General features: G+C 48.7%; 5 protein-coding genes across 5 annotated transcripts; 3 read left to right on the top strand and 2 right to left on the bottom strand.

Annotated features, from left to right (window-relative positions):
- Nucleotides 1-46: 46 nt before the first annotated feature.
- N7506_005774 (uncharacterized protein) lies at nucleotides 47-453 on the top strand (the record flags this gene model as incomplete). The annotated part of the gene is made up of 2 exons (XM_056955067.1): nucleotides 47-265; nucleotides 316-453. The coding sequence occupies 2 exons, from the start codon at nucleotides 47-49 to the stop codon at nucleotides 451-453; spliced, it is 357 nt and encodes a 118-aa protein (XP_056812044.1).
- Nucleotides 454-4,498: 4,045 nt separating this feature from the next.
- N7506_005773 (uncharacterized protein) lies at nucleotides 4,499-4,678 on the bottom strand (the record flags this gene model as incomplete). Its single annotated transcript, XM_056955066.1, has 1 exon — nucleotides 4,499-4,678. One exon carries the CDS (start codon nucleotides 4,676-4,678, stop codon nucleotides 4,499-4,501), a length of 180 nt encoding a protein of 59 aa, XP_056812043.1.
- Nucleotides 4,679-10,473: 5,795 nt separating this feature from the next.
- N7506_005772 (heavy-metal-associated domain-containing protein) lies at nucleotides 10,474-10,792 on the top strand (the record flags this gene model as incomplete). The annotated part of the gene is made up of 2 exons (XM_056955065.1): nucleotides 10,474-10,576; nucleotides 10,641-10,792. 2 exons carry the CDS (start codon nucleotides 10,474-10,476, stop codon nucleotides 10,790-10,792), a joined length of 255 nt encoding a protein of 84 aa, XP_056812042.1.
- A 734-nt stretch (nucleotides 10,793-11,526) lies between these two features.
- On the top strand, nucleotides 11,527-15,089 carry N7506_005771 (heavy metal translocating P-type ATPase; the record flags this gene model as incomplete). The annotated part of the gene is given in 2 exon segments (XM_056955064.1): nucleotides 11,527-13,400; nucleotides 13,415-15,089. The coding sequence occupies 2 exon segments, from the start codon at nucleotides 11,527-11,529 to the stop codon at nucleotides 15,087-15,089; spliced, it is 3,549 nt and encodes a 1,182-aa protein (XP_056812041.1).
- Nucleotides 15,090-16,628: 1,539 nt separating this feature from the next.
- On the bottom strand, nucleotides 16,629-17,093 carry N7506_005770 (methyltransferase; the record flags this gene model as incomplete). The annotated part of the gene is made up of 1 exon (XM_056955063.1): nucleotides 16,629-17,093. The coding sequence occupies one exon, from the start codon at nucleotides 17,091-17,093 to the stop codon at nucleotides 16,629-16,631; it is 465 nt and encodes a 154-aa protein (XP_056812040.1).
- Nucleotides 17,094-17,377: the final 284 nt, after the last annotated feature.

Raw genomic sequence — 17,377 nt, 5'->3', positions numbered from 1 at the left:
TAGACTTGGCTAGCACCTCGGGTATACAATCGGCCACTAACTCCCAATGACTGCTACAACCACCTCCCGATCTAAACTTTACTCGCAAAATAAGGCAAGGCGCCAAAAACAAGGCCGTCGCAAATCCAACCTGATGAAAAAAGCTTGTGAATATAGTAAGATGTGTGACGCAGACGTTTGTTTGGGTATCCGGCTTCGGGAGACGGGCCAAGTGTTTCTCCTGTCGGATAGTTCAGGGTTTTGGGGGTTCCTTGGCACACAGCTAGTAGGTTACAGATCTTTTGGCCGGAAGGAAAAGAACGCTGACACTCCAAGGGCTCTTACTATCCGACCCCAAATTTAGTCACAGAAAAGGACTTGGAACGGGCTGGAAAGAGCGATATTGCACAATCTGAAGATGACGTCACACTCGAGGGCGAGATAACTGCAAATAATCAGCAAATGGACGGTTAAAAATAGAATTAATCCTCCCAGCCTTAGGATCGATATTTCCTCAATGGGGCTGGAGGTAACACTAGGAACCACGCCTCTTGTGGCTTCACGATTTAGCTCTTTAGAAAAAAGAAAAATAATGGGCACAGGTCATGCTCGAAAAGCAAAAGTCAATTGATTCATGTAGATAGATGTAGATAGTCTAGTTAGAAAACACCACACCGGAGCCGCAGGCCAACGCAAGAATGCGTACACCAAGCAAGGGATGTTATCCCGCTGGTTTGTTCTGGGGAAGATTGCGGCTATTTTACTCCGTACTGTGCCTAAACACCGTCCTTGGAATTGATTCTCAGTCGGCTTTCTGCCGAGGAGGTGACCAATCTGGAAGAGGTGGGGCAACTAAGCCAATCAAGTCTTTGCTCAACCGTCCACAATCGTCCCTAATACGAGTACCACTAAACCCAGGTTGGTAGTAGGTTTTATATCCGTAATCAACTTGGGACGAGTGAGGGTGAGGGATCTCACGTATCCGTGGATGAGGACAGTGGGTTCAAGACTGGATAATCAATACTAGGACAACTACAATAGAGTTGACTCTAGATACAAGACGTAGCGCGAGAAAGCAAAAGATGGCTTCCTCGCGTTCAGGGGAACACAAATCCGCGGTGTGGGTCCGTGTCCTCCACTTATTGTGCACTCGTGTATTTCCTTAACAGTGCAGGAGGATCATAGGGCCGGGATCTCCGGTGTAGCCCGATTGCTCGGGATAGAGCGGAGATAGTAGGTTGAAAAGATTTCTGGTCTGGCTGCGACCGCCCTGACCGGGGGGCTTCCAGGTAATACCAAATGCACGTGACCCATGCCTATTGTTGGGACGCTTTCTTAGCTAGCCAATTATTTCACACATACCAGATGCCATTTTTGAACAGCAGAGTGCGTTGAAACTTCGACAACTTCACTGTTTCCTTCTGTTGCAACACCAAGACCTGTTGAATCGCGTTGTAAAAGGTGGTCAAATTTCATCGCTGTTCTATTTTTCTTCGTCCAGAATTAGCAATACAGTTAAACAAAGGTCCTGATATTCTTGCACTCCGTTTCAACCGCCACCCTTGGTCAAGTTTGGTCACAGTTTCGTTGGCCCCCATAAAACTTTCATTGCTCAAATTGAGCGTTGGAATCTCTGCGTTGATGGTTAACGGTATACAGGAGACAGTACCCAAGTGTTTGACAGTTTATTCCTGACTGCATCAGTTTATTTAGGCATGCAAGGCACTTGACCGAAATTCAACTTGTGTTCAGACTCATTTTTCTACTCCGTACAATGCGCAATATTGATGCGTTTTCCTGCGGGAAGATCGTCCATTTCGTCATATGGCCTGGAGGCTGGCTTGGGTTCTGGCCAGTTCAAAACAAACCAGCCACCCGCCAGCCACATTTGTGGTCTTCAGCCACCATATCGTAGTTAATTTTAACTATCTTATCATGTTACAAATAATCATCCTCAAATAGGCACAGTTGAATCTGTCGATGTCTGTCTATGAAATTATAATAGGGTAAAATGCGGTGCCCATTCCTTCGTATAACGGGGTAGTCAACTTTGATTAACTTCAATTGTTCTTTCCAAGAGCGTTTACATTTACTGTATCGTTATTTCGTCGACAGACAATAACGCGTCAACTGTGAGCATTTGAGGGTGAGCAAATGCAAAATTACGAGGTGATGATTAAAGAACACAAATGTGCGGACGAGTGCTTAAGTTAGTTGATTGTGCTAGAACAACTAGGGCCATTTTGCCGGGTGAACAAAAGAATGATCTTTCTCGGTACTCCGTAGATAGACACGTCAATAGTAAAGCGTGAGAAACATAAAGGATCGCATCGCGAGTGAGCAGGTCATCCGACTCCGATAAGATCTATCAATTCGGAGTCACCAGTCTCCCGTTCAGCTGCATTGGGGGATATGGACGATGATCTATTGGCAAGGAAGCCGGCAGGAACCACTATGAATCCCGCTATTTTGATATTGCTAGGCAGCTGACGAAGTGAACTGGGTCTGGTTCTGAGATCCTGAGAACGCAGTCTGAATATTCTCCTGTGCTTGCGCAATTAGCGCAAGGTCCGCGCAAGTCCAAATATTCATGACCGTTCTTACCGTTGCTGTTCACCGAAGTTGTCAATCTTCGCTCGCCCTTTTGGAGCAGAGCAGCGGCATCCGTTACGAGCGCCGTTGTGTACTACCTCCTGACCATTGTCCCCGCGACTTCCCAAGGGTTTTGCGTTTAAATGAGACCAGAGAATCTACATCATGTTGGCAACGATCTTTCTGAATCAGGCGCGCAATTCTTATTGCGGCTAGCGCACTGAGAACGAGGCAGCCGATGGCCTGCAAAACTCCGCCAGTGTGAAGGTCGCAGTTGTCTGCCAGCATTTTGCTTCTTTGACTTGCAGAACTTGCAGAACAGACCAATTTACCGGAGGGAGGCTCAACCAGGCGGTGAAACCGCCATACCTTGTGGTTCCAACCAAACCGTGCCAGAAATAAACTTGGTGAAAACGGGTTACAATTGCCTTTGCTAACCGCAAAAAATAGACTAATATGGCCGTAAATGAAATCGACCAAAATTATACAGAGATGTGAATCGGTTAACCCGTTCACAAAAGGTTCCAAAAATTTTGGCCAACTGAGGGAATGGTGGCATTGTCACCAAATGTCCAACGCACTTGACCGTTCAAAAATGGTTTAGGGTAGCCAAGGGACCTCCACATCAGGCGGTGCATCTCCTAATAGTTTGGGACCTCCCAGGTCTCAAACAGAAATTATTCAACCCACCCAACGAGCACCACAGCCTCCGCTCCATTCCGAGCGATCGGATTAGATCGGAGAACCTGAGTCTTACAATCCTCGACATTTTGCATAATGTATTTGAGTCCTGTCGGCGAGCCTGTCAGTACTCCCGCAGAGCAGCAGCGTATATTAGAGCGAGCTACATCGAACAAATGAGCTTATCATCATGCTTTCACAGAATCCTTGCCTGAGGTTACTGGACTATTGTAAAATCAAGTAGAAAGGTCTTTCCTTTTGCACTGATCGAATAACGTTGCGCGTGCTTCTAGACTGTAGATCACGTGCATTCGCGAACAGTCGTCGTGACTCCCCAGGGCGAATGCAGAAATCATTTAAACCTTACATCATTGACCAGGCTTTTGATTTCGAGCTATAGTTCATATTCTTAACCGGCAGGCCACCGAGAAGAATTGTACACATAATGGGCTACGTTGTCCTTGGTCAATGCGATACCGCAGTAAATGGAATGGATTGACTGTACGCACGCCGAGAATCAATGAAAGAGAGTGTTTAGGTAGTGATCCCGCCTTCCGGAAGTTACAAGTCCTGAAATCCGACCAAGAGAAGCTGAATATGTGAGCCTTCGATAGAAGGACGTTATTTTCTCAAAAAAAAAAGCGTGGTCTTGTGTCGATTTAGGTTATGAAGACAAGATTTCGCACCTTACTGTAACCGCCCCAGGTAGGACACGGCAGAATGTCGCAGAGACTAAGTGGTGCTCGAGAGACTAGGTAGCCAGCGTTGATTCATTCCCTATGACTGTGCTCTTTATTACAGTATCACAGTAATCACGTTTACTTTGTTTGCCTAAAGAAAAGATCGCTTTCGCTATGTGGTGCGATATATGGGTGCGATAGGTTGCTACCTGCTCCCGAGCCACCGCAAGAACCACTTACGATGTGGAAGAGTATGAACAATTACTATTTGTTGTACAGGAGAGACTTCGCTGACCTAGAATGGATGTGCTGCAGCATCCGCGTGCCGTGTTTGTATACGGAGTACGGAGTTACGTGGTATAAAATGGTACCAACCAGTGGGTCAATCAGTGACAAAAAGGCCAATCAAATGCTAGCACAAGGCAACCAGGCAACTACAGTGACGCATAAGTTTGGTTGTCCCCTTTTAAAGAAGCGCTGCAGGCTGCAGGACAGCAAGAAACAGTATTTGTTGTGCAGAAAGCCCTGTGCGAAAGCCTTCCTATGGGCTGGTCTTGGGAACAACTTCATATGCTATCGTTTTGCGGACCAGGTGGATCCCATCGTGAGCGTTCTCGTCTCGCGTCCTTCTTCTCGCCAGTCAATGTGCTGGAGAGCCAAATGGGACTGCGAGCTACGCCTAGCTTGACCGCCCAACGGAGAGGTAACGGCGATCCTACGCATCCGATGGCCCTTACCTGAGTCATGGTGCTGGTCGGCTGCCTGCCTGGAGGCATTGAACCGACAATTACTTAACATGTTAAACGTCGCACGTGGGAAGCACGCGATATAGGCGGATGGGCGGTTGGTTTTAGGGTGGACAACTGGTGGTCAATGGGAAAAGGGATCAACATTTTGCACAACCATTATACAGCTGAATGGAATAAGCAATGCACTGCCGAGGGGGCTCACCACTCAAATTCCATAATTGATTGGTCTTGTGTGTTACAGTACAGTACACTGCACGCGAATGATTGTGATTGAATGCCGCTGGAGAATGTAGGAGCCCGTATTGACACAAAGCAGCAGACCGAATATCGACCAGAAAAACAGAAAATATCCAACCGAAACCAGATAGCGGGGCAGATCGATATTGGCGGAGGGGCTAGTATAAATGCCTGGTACTGTAAATGGCATCAATGAAATCATCCTGGTTGGAGGAACAGTAGGGGCAAAGAAAATTCTTGGTATAAGGTGGGAGGGAGTCGGCCGGGGGTGGCCGATGTGTTAGGAGCTGCACGTGATGCTGATCAGCAAAAGGGGGGACTAATCTAGAACCTGCTATTTGGGAGTGAGTCATCGTTTAAGAACCGACCTGCGACATTTTCATCTTTCAACACTTTTTCGCTTCTCTTTACCGACCCGTCTTCGTACGCGCTCAAGATGCAAAGCTTTCGAGTTCGGAGGATCGGACTTCCACTTGGCCTGTTCATCCTGCTTCCCTCTCAATGCTTGAATCTCAAGGGTTTTCAATGCATAGCTTGCCGAACACATTCCAGACATCCCACCACCGCCAGTACGATCACCAACCACTGATTTTCTTGGGGCATCTAACTGTGTTAGGATACTGCCATCTCCTTCGGTTGGGTCCCGTCTTAGTCAGCTATAGAACTTCAATCCTACCAGAGTCTACAGTCTGGCGACTCTAGCCAGAGAGGGCTTCAGCCGGACTAATAACTCCAGCCTACTGAAAATCTTATCTTCTTGAGCATACTTAGATGGCGAGAGATTCTTAAGCACGATAATGGCTGTAGGAACAAAAATGACATCAATGGAAGATCAGACAATATCGCTACAGCTCTGAAGACAAACGAGCAGTACACTCCTCCTTATATGCCTTCAACTGGTCCATCTTAATCTGAGTAAATGACTCCAGCTCTGCACACGCCTTATCGTCTAGCATGCTAATATCTGATCGTACAATTATTGATTTGAGAAAAGACCACAATGACCACTCGAAGCCAAGATATCTAATAACGAGTCATAGTAAAGCCCGGAATGAAGTAGAAGCCCTGTTCGATACATGATATGGGAGGAATTGTAGCGAGGAGGTATGTGATGGAAGTGCGTGAAGTGATAAAGGCCCAACTCCAGTCTTAGTTACACACACACACACAATTCATTAACGCCCGGCGGCTGAGCCGAAAGGGCAACTATCACTAATCTACCAGTACATGCATGTTTGGGTAACAGCCGTGTCTCCTTGGAGCCCATACAGTATTTCCTTCCGTATTTGCCTTATCAATTTCCAATCTCATAGCGGGTCCCTGTAGGTTAGTATTGGTTAGTAGACTGGCTTGAAGGCGCTTCTCCAAGTGTTCAACGTCCTATCTTCGGCAGTTGAAGCGCGTCTACCGTCTGTCGCAGGGGGTTGGGGTTAGTAAGATGGTGATTTTGTCCGTTCGTGGGCAAGGTTAAGTGGCCTCAAGTCGGCCCGTAGCGATCGCAAATCGTATTGAGGCTCGCACTGCATCCAAATTCGGCGTCCACTTCTGGTCATCGGAAGGCGATTTTCCACCCAAGAAGAAGGAGGTATTACTTCGGTGAGTGTGGGTAGATTGCAGCATTTCTGTCCGGTGCGCGGTCCACTTCCGACATCGAAAGAGAAAGTGGTCCACCGTCTCTCTTGCTTGTCCACATGCACATTGATCCGTCTCAGCGGCATTGATTCGAAAGAGATATCCATTGAGTCTTGCCATACCCGTGCGGAGCTGGGCCAGCACGCTCGCCTCTTTCCACGTTAATCGGTTATACAGCTGTCGCGTGTGTTTCCCTGGGAGTGCTGTGTCCACTCGTCGGGAGTGTCTCCCTACATTCTCGGGCAACTCGCTTTTGGGGACTGCTTGGGCACGCGCAATCTTGAGAGTCGTTGATTTCATTTTGGGGACCTGTTCTTGCGGGATGGCATATTCTTGCGTCGCAGCTCTCGCCTGCTCTTTCGCCAGCCTTAGTAGTTTGTTGTCTTCGCTAGTGGGGATCCACCGGACGCTGATCTGATTTCCATGCCTCTGCATTCTGCTCGTCAGCTTGTAGATTTGACAGACAAATTCCTGGCCCGACTGTTGTCGCGGGTTCTTCAACGTGAGAGCCGCGGCTTTGTTGCTCGTGATCAGTGTGATCCGAAAATCTTTCAATCCCACGAGTGTCTTCAGTGTATGCGCCATTGCCGCCAGCTCCGCGGAAAATGGATTTTGCTCTGTTCTCGCGCTCAACGTGACGGACAAGGTCTTCAGTCTCACTTTCCGATAGCGGGGTGGTTGTTTCTCGATCGCCACTCCAAACCCGACCAGCTCATTCCGCGCCGAGCTGCTGAACGCGATCTGCATTGATCCGTCTGGTACAACTGATCTCTCAGAAATGGGCTCATCAGTCTCCACGCGTGCTTCCCATGGGAAGTTTTGATCACAGTCTGAATCATATGTACATAAATGACTTGAACAGACATTGTGAGCAAAAGCTAGGCAATGCTGAACACAGTGTTGTTGTTTATGCGGTGGTCAATGGGTATATTCGTTAATAATAGATTGCTTTTAGCTCTGGTGATGTACCCGCAATTTTATATGTTTAGTGTTGGTCAACGGAGCCGGCCAAATAGTGCCGATTACACTTGGGCGAGCACTTGATCAAACAAAAACGGTGTCAGTACAACGCGCAAAAATGCATATCGGTAACTAAGCGTTTAAATCAATTATTAAGACACATGAAAATCTATTTTTAAGATAAGAACCAGAATTCATTGGACCACAAGAACCAGTTTCAAAAACACTCAATATTCAGTGATGCAGTCATTTTATGCGGGCGGCTATGAGGGCCCAAAGCGGTATGCCATAATCCAATCACCCAGGGCGCCAAGACATGGCCACGCCACTAAGTATGGCTAGTCATCCAACTTGGCAAGCAAATTTACCCCGAATGCATCGCGACTTCTCAAATTGCAACTTTCGCCTCTCCCACAAACGCCTCCCTGCTCTTGTCCTGCTTTGCGTTCTAAAATGGATTTATCTCTTTACTGCTAAAGCAACCTTCTTTATACACAGGAGTCATTGTTAAAATATCAACCTGGAGGATACCATCCCGTCAACCTTGGAGATAATTTTGAAAATGATCGTTACAAGATACATCGCAAGTTAGGATGGGGTGGCATTTCCACAGTATGGCTTGCAAAAGACAGAGTCAGTTTTTTTTTTTTTTTTCTTTTTTGGTTGGCGCTCTCACTTTTTTTTAGACATTAGTGGTCGGAATATTGCATTCAGTTGCACTCATCTGTCCAAATAAACTGAAGATCGCGCGCGGTAGGGCCATATCATCTAATAAGACAAATATATTCAACTCGTACCCCAAAATGCCAATACCGAACGCCAAACCATTTTTCTATACCATTTCAATAACGGGGATTGCGTTCTTCACGTTTTCAACCCATTCACGAATGTTCTCTACGAAACTCCGGGCAATGCCGGGCTTGATTCCCTTGCCGACGAAGAATTCGGGATTTTGATCTCTGTAGATGTGCTCAAGTTCAAAGCCATCTGACAGCGTTATATCGCACGCTTGTCTGAATCCAGCCTTGAGGGTATCATTGGATACATTTGATGCAAGCAAGCCACTCACCGTATTCTTTGACGGCTACGTCTTTGAATCCGGGAATCTTCAATGAAACCACACCTTTCAGCACCGCTGAATCAACAGCCGGAGCCGTTGTGGTCAATCCAGGAGAGTGTGATGGGTGAACATTGATGTTAATAGGCGGATAAGGCGTTTCGCCGCTGAAAACATTACAACCTTTGCGCTTTTCTTTCTCCTGCTTCTGCTGATCCTCCATGTAGAGCTCATCCCGAATTTCATCTGGAACATCTTTGTGCGTCTCCAGGACACCACCTTTCTCGGCATAGGTAACCAGACGCCTGAGAGTTTGCGTTCGGAGTCGATAATGCTTCTTACCCCTTGGATCTAGCCAGCAGTAGGGGCCCAAGTGGCATGCCGCTGAATCACATCTCATCAAGTCATAAACGCGGCGCCAAACTGCTTGTTGTCCGCATGCATTTTCTTCGGCATCTAGCTGCGCATCTCGGTCGTCAAGCATCCTCCGTGTGACAGAAGATTTACCTCTCTTTTCCCCTTTCCGTCCAGCGGATGGAGAAGCGGAATCCTCTACGTAGTTGAAACAAACCCTCAGCGTGAGTCTCTTTCCCCGACGGAAATGACTCGACCACATCCGCAGCTGTTTCTCGATAGGAGCCCAGATAATATCGGTTTTGTTGAAGCGCTTGGTCAGATCACGCTGGGAACGGTCATTGACTGACACAACAATCGCAGTGTCATCGACCCTGACCCTCTTGTTGCGGGAGACTTCTCTCGAAGGACGTTTTGCAGCTTCTCTTCCAGAAACAACCGCCAGTAGTCGCTTGGGGCCAATACAAGGTCTTCTTCCGTATCCTTTACTACAGCCTTGTTGTTGAGGGTGACTCGCCATTCTATGAAATAGTGGACACAGCTTGGCGGATCTTCGTCGTAGATCCTGTCATTTTCCCATTCAGATTCCCGAAGGAGAGGTATAGTTTTTTGTTGATGTTGGCTTGCGGTGTCAGGCTCGTCATCAAGTAGGATTGATGGGGAGGGACTACAGTTGGACTGTGTAGCATCAGGGTTTCGGAAGTATCCGGGGGTAGGTGGGGAATATTGTGAATCCTGTTCCCACGGTTCAAGCTCTTCATCGTGGTACGGGCTGCCGTTCATATCTATAGAAGCATACAGTAAAAGATCAAAAACCTTGGAAGTCTGTCAGCGTGTGGGCGGTACCAGCTGCGGGTAGACACCCAACGACAAATGACAGCGACGGTAGGGAGCAAGAGCCATGGGAAGCATAAACGAGAACCAGATGAGCCTACCGGGGTTAGTCTTTTGCAAAAGTAGCACAGCCTTTGTCATGTAAGAAGTAGATAAATAGAGACGAGGGCTACATGTACGGGGAATGGAAGAAGGCGAGTGGGCACGGATCAAGCCAGATCGCCAGATCTCCCCCACTCCATCGAGATGTCTCCCTAGAACATTCCACGGGCCTATACGGTAATTTACAATGACTCACCGGACAAGACATCCTAGTACATTCCATACCTTGATACGGCTAAAGATTTGTTTTTATTAAAATAACCAAATACGGATTAGCGTGGTTTCGGGTACGGGCCGAGAAGCAAAGCGTGAGTGTCTGGGGGTAAACTGTTTTCGAATTCTACTGTAAGCAGTGTACGAGTTGGTGGATGTGGTTGGCCCGAGAAACGCACAATTCGCGCAGCGGGTCGGATTCGCAATCCAGCTATATTGAATAGAATGCCATACCATCAGAGAACTCAGGGTGGCTAGATATCTCGTGAAACATAAAAGGAGCGTCAATGTCCTCGTGAGTTCCTAAATCTCAACCCTTCTCCCAGTCTCACTCGTTGGCGTTGTCTACTCTTTTTCTTCTCTCCATCCAAGCCCCCTGCTCGTTCAAATTATCAACTTCAAAATGTGCTGCAACACTTCTCTGGATCACGAATACAAGATCAACGTTCAGATGGCGTGCGGTGGCTGTGTATCGGCCGTCCAGGAAGCCCTCAACGCACTCAGCGGTTCGTAACCCAGCCTTTTCACCACTGCTCAACTCTAACATTTTCTGGATATTGTGTTGTGCAGGAGTGAAGAAGCTCGACATCAACCTTGAAGAACAGGCCGTCTTCGTCGTGGCTGAGCATTGCCTTTCTTTTGAAGCCGTGTTGGGCGCCATCAAGGCGAAGGGAAAGAAGGTCCGCAGCGGTGAAGCTGACGGAGCTGCTCAGACTGTTTAGAACGCGAAATCCCGCCTCGATTTTCTTACATGATTCATGTATCATCAAGCTTTTATGGAGCTCTAGTAGACTAGTACTGATAGTATTTCTCCCATACATTCATTCCTTCCACTTGCTACCAGTAGTTGAAAATCGTTCAAGTGTGATATCTCAAGCATCTGCATCCATCATTCGTAGCCCCGCAAAATTATCTACTTTATTGGAAGTATCCATCTATCTAGACGTGTGCTCACATCTTCTAGGTTTACCTAGGACCTGCCCTGAGAGTGGATCACTGTAGTAATTACTTCATGTTTATCTACTCCGTAAAAAGCCCGCAAAAGTTGATACTACCAGGAACAATAACATGAATGCTGACAGGGGGACAGCCTAAAGTTTTATTGGAACGTCATGTACGTCGGGTCTGACGACGCACAAATCCCGCAGCCACATCCAGGTTTTCGGGACCCACATAGCTCGGACTTTGTGGCTACCCAATCCAGTCAAGTGGGGATTTCTTTGAGTTCTGCGTGAATATCGCGTTAGCGTCACGAGGATTACTGCTCTTGCTTCCATTGTGCTCAAGCTAGAGTCAACATTTGCCTCTGGACGGACGCAATCATTAGTTCACATCACTCCATATAATTCCCTCTTCCGCCTCTTCTCCCGCCCTCTTGTCATTCATATCCACATACATATTTTTTAATATTCTGGGACTTGGGATAATTCAACTCAGCTAATCCCACTTCCTGAGCATGAGCGAGCTACCATCCCCGCCTCAGTCGAGGCTTACCGTCATTCTCGTGGACAATTTACACTGTCCATCCTGTGTTGCAACTGTGCAAGAAATTCTGTCCGCCCTCAGACCTGCGCCGTTCTCCGTCTCAACATCCATCGTCCTCCACGAAATCAAGGTCGTCCATCCCATCACTTTGAGTGCATCTCGCATCGCGCGTACCCTCACAGATGCCGGCTTCGAATTGGACAGCGTCTTGCCGTCAGTCTTTCATGATGGCGATATCGAAGCACACGACTACACCTCTAGGTCGACCTCCAAGAGCGACCGCGACCGCGACCACTACGATGTCCATTCCCAGTCAGAAACGCATATTCGTCGATGTGAGGCCTGTAAAGCCCAACTGGCAGCTTTGAAGTTTTCGCCCAACGGCACATCGACGACCACGCGATCTAGCGATGAAATGTTGACCTCTGTCATAGATGATCGTCTGACTGGAGTGAAGTATCGTATCTCCCTGGCGATCAGTGGCATGTCGTGCAGTTCCTGTGTGGGCAAAATCACAGGCGCCTTCCAAGGCCGACCCTGGATTCTGTCAGTGGATGTGAACCTCTTGACTAGTAGTGCAGTCGTGGTCCTCGCTGACAGCGCACATATGGACGAGATACTCGAAACTATTCGGGAATCTGGATATGAGGTAGAGGTGGTCGACACCGAGGAGATTCGACCCCAAAGACCCGCTCCACGATCTGCGCCGGTGGACGACGTATGGCGCGCATCTTATATCATCGAAGGAATGAGTTGCAGCTCTTGCGTTGGTAAGATTATCGACACGCTGAATCAGCACGAATGGACCACCAAGGTCGATGTCAATCTTGTGTCCGGCAGTGCCACAGTCGAGTACGTTGGCAAAGATCACCTGGAAGACATTGCTAAAATCATCGGCGAGTTGGGCTACAAGGCCACCCTGAGTGACGTCGAGAGTCAGATCTCATGCAGCTCGTCAATTTCGGAGCGTGAGATTCAGATTCAGATCGACGGCATACATTGTGAACAGTGTTCCCAGAGAATTGTCGATGCCTTAGCCAGCGCGTACGGCGATGAGGTCACGCTGTTGGAGCTGCCCACCTCCCGACGGCCCCGGCTTAAGATTCGCTATCTTCCCGAAATACCGAAACGAACTATTCGCAACATCCTGCGCACCATCGCTGACGTTGATAAGGCCTTTACAGTGTCAGTGTATCATCCACCTACTTTGGAGGAACGTTCACAGGCTATGCATCGTCGACACCAGTGGTCTATTGCCAGGCGCTTAATCCTCGCTGTTTTGGTCGCGATTCCCACCTTCGTCATCGGTATCGTCTATATGTCGTTAGTCTCTGCTAATAACCCCGGAAAGATATTTTTGAGTGAACCTATGTGGGCTGGGCAGGCAACGCGCATAGAGTGGGCTCTTTTCATCATGGCCACCCCGGTGTACTTCTATTCCGCTGGGCTCTTTCACCGCAAGACAATGCATGAGCTCGTGGCTCTCTGGCGACCAGGAAGCAAAACTCCGGTTCTTCGCCGATTTCTCCGTTTCGGAAGTATGGATATGCTTATGTCCTTGGGTACTTCAATTGCCTACTTCGCTTCGATCGCTGTTCTCGTCATTAATGCCACCCAACCAGCCGAATTGATGAAAATGCGCCATACCGAAACTTTTTTCGACTCTGTCGTCTTCCTGACTATGTTCTTGATGATTGGTCGCTTGCTTGAAGCCTACAGCAAGGCTAAGGCCGGTGATGCAGTCGGATTACTTGGCAAATTGCGCCCTACGGAAGCGCTTCTAATCACGCCGGCACATGGAGACAACTCGGAGACAACATATACCGTTCCAATTGACCAGCTGGAGTTTGGTGACCTAGTTCGAGTGGCCAACGGTGCTTCCCCCCCTATGATGGAACTATTATTACTGGAACCTCCCGCTTTGATGAATCAAGTTTAACGGGCGAATCCCTTCCGGTGGAGAAGTCGGTCGGTGATGAAGTATTCTCTGGAACTATTAATCAAGCCGGTCCTGTCACGATCAAGATTACTCGTCTCTCCGGTGACTCGATGCTCGACCAAGTCATTGGTGCCGTGCGTGAGGGCCAGATTCGAAGAGCCCCTATCGAGCGGACAGCGGACCTTCTCACAAGCTATTTCGTTCCAGTTGTGACTTTGATAGCTGTTACCGATTGGTTGATCTGGTTGGCCCTTGGCCTTTCAGGCCGACTGCCAGAAGCGTGGCAAGACGGCCCTGGGGGATGGGAGTTCTGGTCGTTGCAGTTCGCTATCTCTGTCTTTGTCGTTGCCTGCCCCTGTGGAATTGGACTTGCTGCTCCAACAGCTTTGTTTGTGGGTGGTGGATTGGCCGCTCAGCACGGTATCCTCGTCAAGGGAGGCGGTGAAGCCTTCCAGGAGGCTAGTCAGCTCGATTGCGTTGTCTTCGATAAGACTGGGACGATCACCGAGGGTGGAGAACCATCGATCACTAACCATGAGGTTGCTTACCAGGGCAATAACATCGCTGACGTCTGGGGTGCGGTTTTGGAGCTCGAACATAGCAGCAGTCATCCTATCGCCAAGGCGATGGTCGCTTTCGCCACTACTCAGAAGCCTTCAGCTCTGAAGACTGTCTCGGCAAACGAAATCCCAGGCAAAGGTCTTAAGGGTGTTTTCACCCTTCGCGACCAAGACACCAAGACAGTTCTTGAAGTGATCATCGGTAATGAGGCGCTGATGCAGGATCACAACATCGTCCTCTCTTCAGCCAACCTGGAGACACTCATGACATGGAAGCACGAGGCTAAATCAGTCGTTTTGGTTGGCACTCGTGCTCAGGCTGCTGATGCTTCCATTCCCTGGAAATTGTCTATCATGCTGGCTGTCGCTGACCCGGTCCGCCCAGAGGCCAAGGGCGTTCTCTGTGCCCTTCGTAACCGGGGAGTTGATGTCTGGATGATCTCCGGAGACAATCCAACAACTGCCAACGCCGTTGGCAAGATCGTTGGAATCCCGCCGGATAACATCATTGCAGGCGTCCTCCCAGAGCAAAAGGCAGAGAAAGTGCGCTACCTGCAACGCGTCCTACAAAAGCCAGACCGTTCTGGCTGGTTCGGCGGCCTGTCGGCCCCCAATACAAAGCGAGCGATCGTGGCCATGGTTGGAGATGGTATCAATGATTCTCCCGCACTGACAGCTGCCGACGTTGGCATTGCCATTGGATCCGGCTCGGACATTGCTATCTCCGCGGCGGAATTCGTACTTGTCTCTTCCGGTCTGACGTCGCTTCTGACCCTCATCGACCTGAGTCGCGTGGTATTCCGCCGCATCAAGTTCAATTTTGTCTGGGCTTTAATTTACAACTGTGTTGCCGTGCCTGTGGCTGCCGGTGTCTTCTATCCCATTGTGAGTAACGGGAAGCATGTTCGTTTGGACCCGGTGTGGGCGAGTCTTGCCATGGCTTTGAGCAGTGTCAGTGTCATCTGCAGTAGTCTGCTCATGAGAACTCGGTTGCATTTGGTCGGCTTCCGGAATAAGAAATTGAACAAGCAGTAGATGGTGGGAATGGGCTTTCTGTAAAGTTGCGGTGACCAAGTCGTCCTTTGTTGTTATACAAAACATCTTAACAGTCGGGCCGTTCAATACATTATATTCCTTCAAGATTCAAGATCCCTCAAGCTAAGAAGCGTGTTTGTAGCCACGTAGTCTACTCGATAACTGCTTGTCTCTGGATTATTTCACAAAAGCAAAGGATGAATCCACATAAAATTGCACAACACGAATGAGTTTAAGCGAAGCCTTATCTGCTTGAGATTTTTAAGCCTCAATGGCAACTATGCGATCCAGGTTTCCGCGCCGCCTGCGCCTGGCGATTATACTGTGCCCACACCGACAACGCAACGCAAACCACAATTCGCCACACCATTCGGCGACTGAAGCCTTCGCGCCGCACTCCCCAGACAAGGCCTACGATAGAAGTCGCTAGGAGAGCATTCCGAAGGTACTCCACGCCAGCAGCGGTCACTGATCCTGCGAAGAGCAAATCGAGGGCCGTCTAAAAACTCAGTACATACGCCTTGGAATGAAACAGGTGAGAAAAAAGTACCGGCAGCCAGCAGCAAGAAGACAAAAGCAGAGCGGATCCCTCTGGTAGAAACGTTGTGCATATACGGAGCAGGCGTCGAACAAGAGGCTGGTCATGGTCCGGGACCGGCTCTCCCGAAGGGCATTTTTCGCACGTCATGTTGAGAGACAGGGAGTTTGAAAGCTGAGTACAGTGTAAACATTCAAGATAATGTAAGTCTGCTGTTTTCTGATTCAGGTCTTTAATTATCGCATAGAGCTGGTGAAGGAGTAGGTAGCTGCGGGATTTTCGCGTTACGTTCGAGAATGCCCCACGCTGATTCGGTGCTAATGCTTTTCAGGTTTAAAGTCTATCGCGAACAGCCTCGAGGAACAGAGTGTTGTCGCAGTTGCGGAGCCCTCGCTTTCCTACGAGGCTATTTTCTAAGCTATCAGAGAGAAGGGGAAGACGGTCCGCAGAGGCCAGGTCGATGGAGTCTCCCGGGCTATTTGAGTGTACCGACAGCCATGACTCCTGGATTTCCTTCTGTTTCAGTGAAGCGTGGAGGCCAGTTGCCTTGTCGGAATGACGGATAATTCGTCCCTGCGAAAGCTTCTAGTTAATATCGATTTCGAGGTTACGGGACGCAATAGTTACTGTAGTCGACCAACAAGTTCCAATTGAATTAACCTAGTAAAGAAATAGCCAGGTGACTATCTACAAACGAGCTGTCATCTGGATCTACAGTACTCTCTCTCTCTCCTCTCTCCCTGCATACATGGATTTCGGTAGGAGCGAGCTGATTACGTCAATCGTCGTACCGTGACGATGTGGTCACCATGTCTTGTCTTGGTGCATGACTTCTACACCACCCGACTACTTCGCTCATACAGATGGATGATGGACCTGCGAAACATAAGCTGATTAAACCAAGGAAGACTCCAAGTTGTTAGGATAGGTGGCCCGCCATTAGCTGAAGTAATGACACCAGAAAGGGAACCAAAGAGGCTATTCAGAGCAGAGATTGCATCCTAAAGTAGGCCTCGGCCGCAGCTGGTGTCTAGGCTCGGATTGCTCAGCAACAGGTCGTCCGGCACCTTTGCTAGGAGCTTGTCCCACAGATCAGATTTGCCTTTCAGCGAGGTATACAAGTAGAGCGGCGCGGCTACGTTCGCCACTGCTAGGCTGAACGGGCTGGGTTCGTAGGAAGCTTTCTTTGAGGGGTCTTTTTTCGTATTCGCACAATACGTGACGATGTGGTCTTCCAGAGTATTGACGGTGTTGTACACTAACAACGGCATTTCCTCGGCCGTTTCCGCATGGGACTCAGTGGCAGTGGCAGTCATTGGAATTTGGTCAGCGTAATGGTCCAGCTTGTAGTCCCAAGATGTAGTATGCGAGTGAGTCGAGGTAAATACGTAAGTTTGGGAATCTTCAAGGAAATCAAGGACGAAATTGGATGCAGTAGGGAACAACAACGGGGAAGCCGTGGTCATAACGTATATTCGCGCACCTCGTACCGGGCGGAACGCTATTGTGGACAAATATCCTTGTAGCTCGTATTCCATGCGACACGCTACAGCGTGGACTGTTTTGATATGAGGCTGCTGCTGCTCAGGGACGACCCCGCAACATCGGAAATTCATTTCTGCAGAAAACGAAGTTTATTTCGAGTCACCTTGGACTTTATATGTATAGGTATAGACTCTTGTATCCCCTTAGAGACCAGAACAACTCAAGCTATAACACGTGATTCCATTAGAATTAAAACTAAAGTAGG

Source organism: Penicillium brevicompactum (genome assembly GCF_028827555.1).
Source record: "Penicillium brevicompactum strain IBT 35665 chromosome Unknown utg000004l_segment0_segment0, whole genome shotgun sequence".
Lineage (NCBI taxonomy): Eukaryota > Fungi > Ascomycota > Eurotiomycetes > Eurotiales > Aspergillaceae > Penicillium > Penicillium brevicompactum.
The sequence above is the reverse complement of the archived record's forward strand: the minus strand, read 5'-3'. Positions and strand labels throughout refer to the sequence as shown.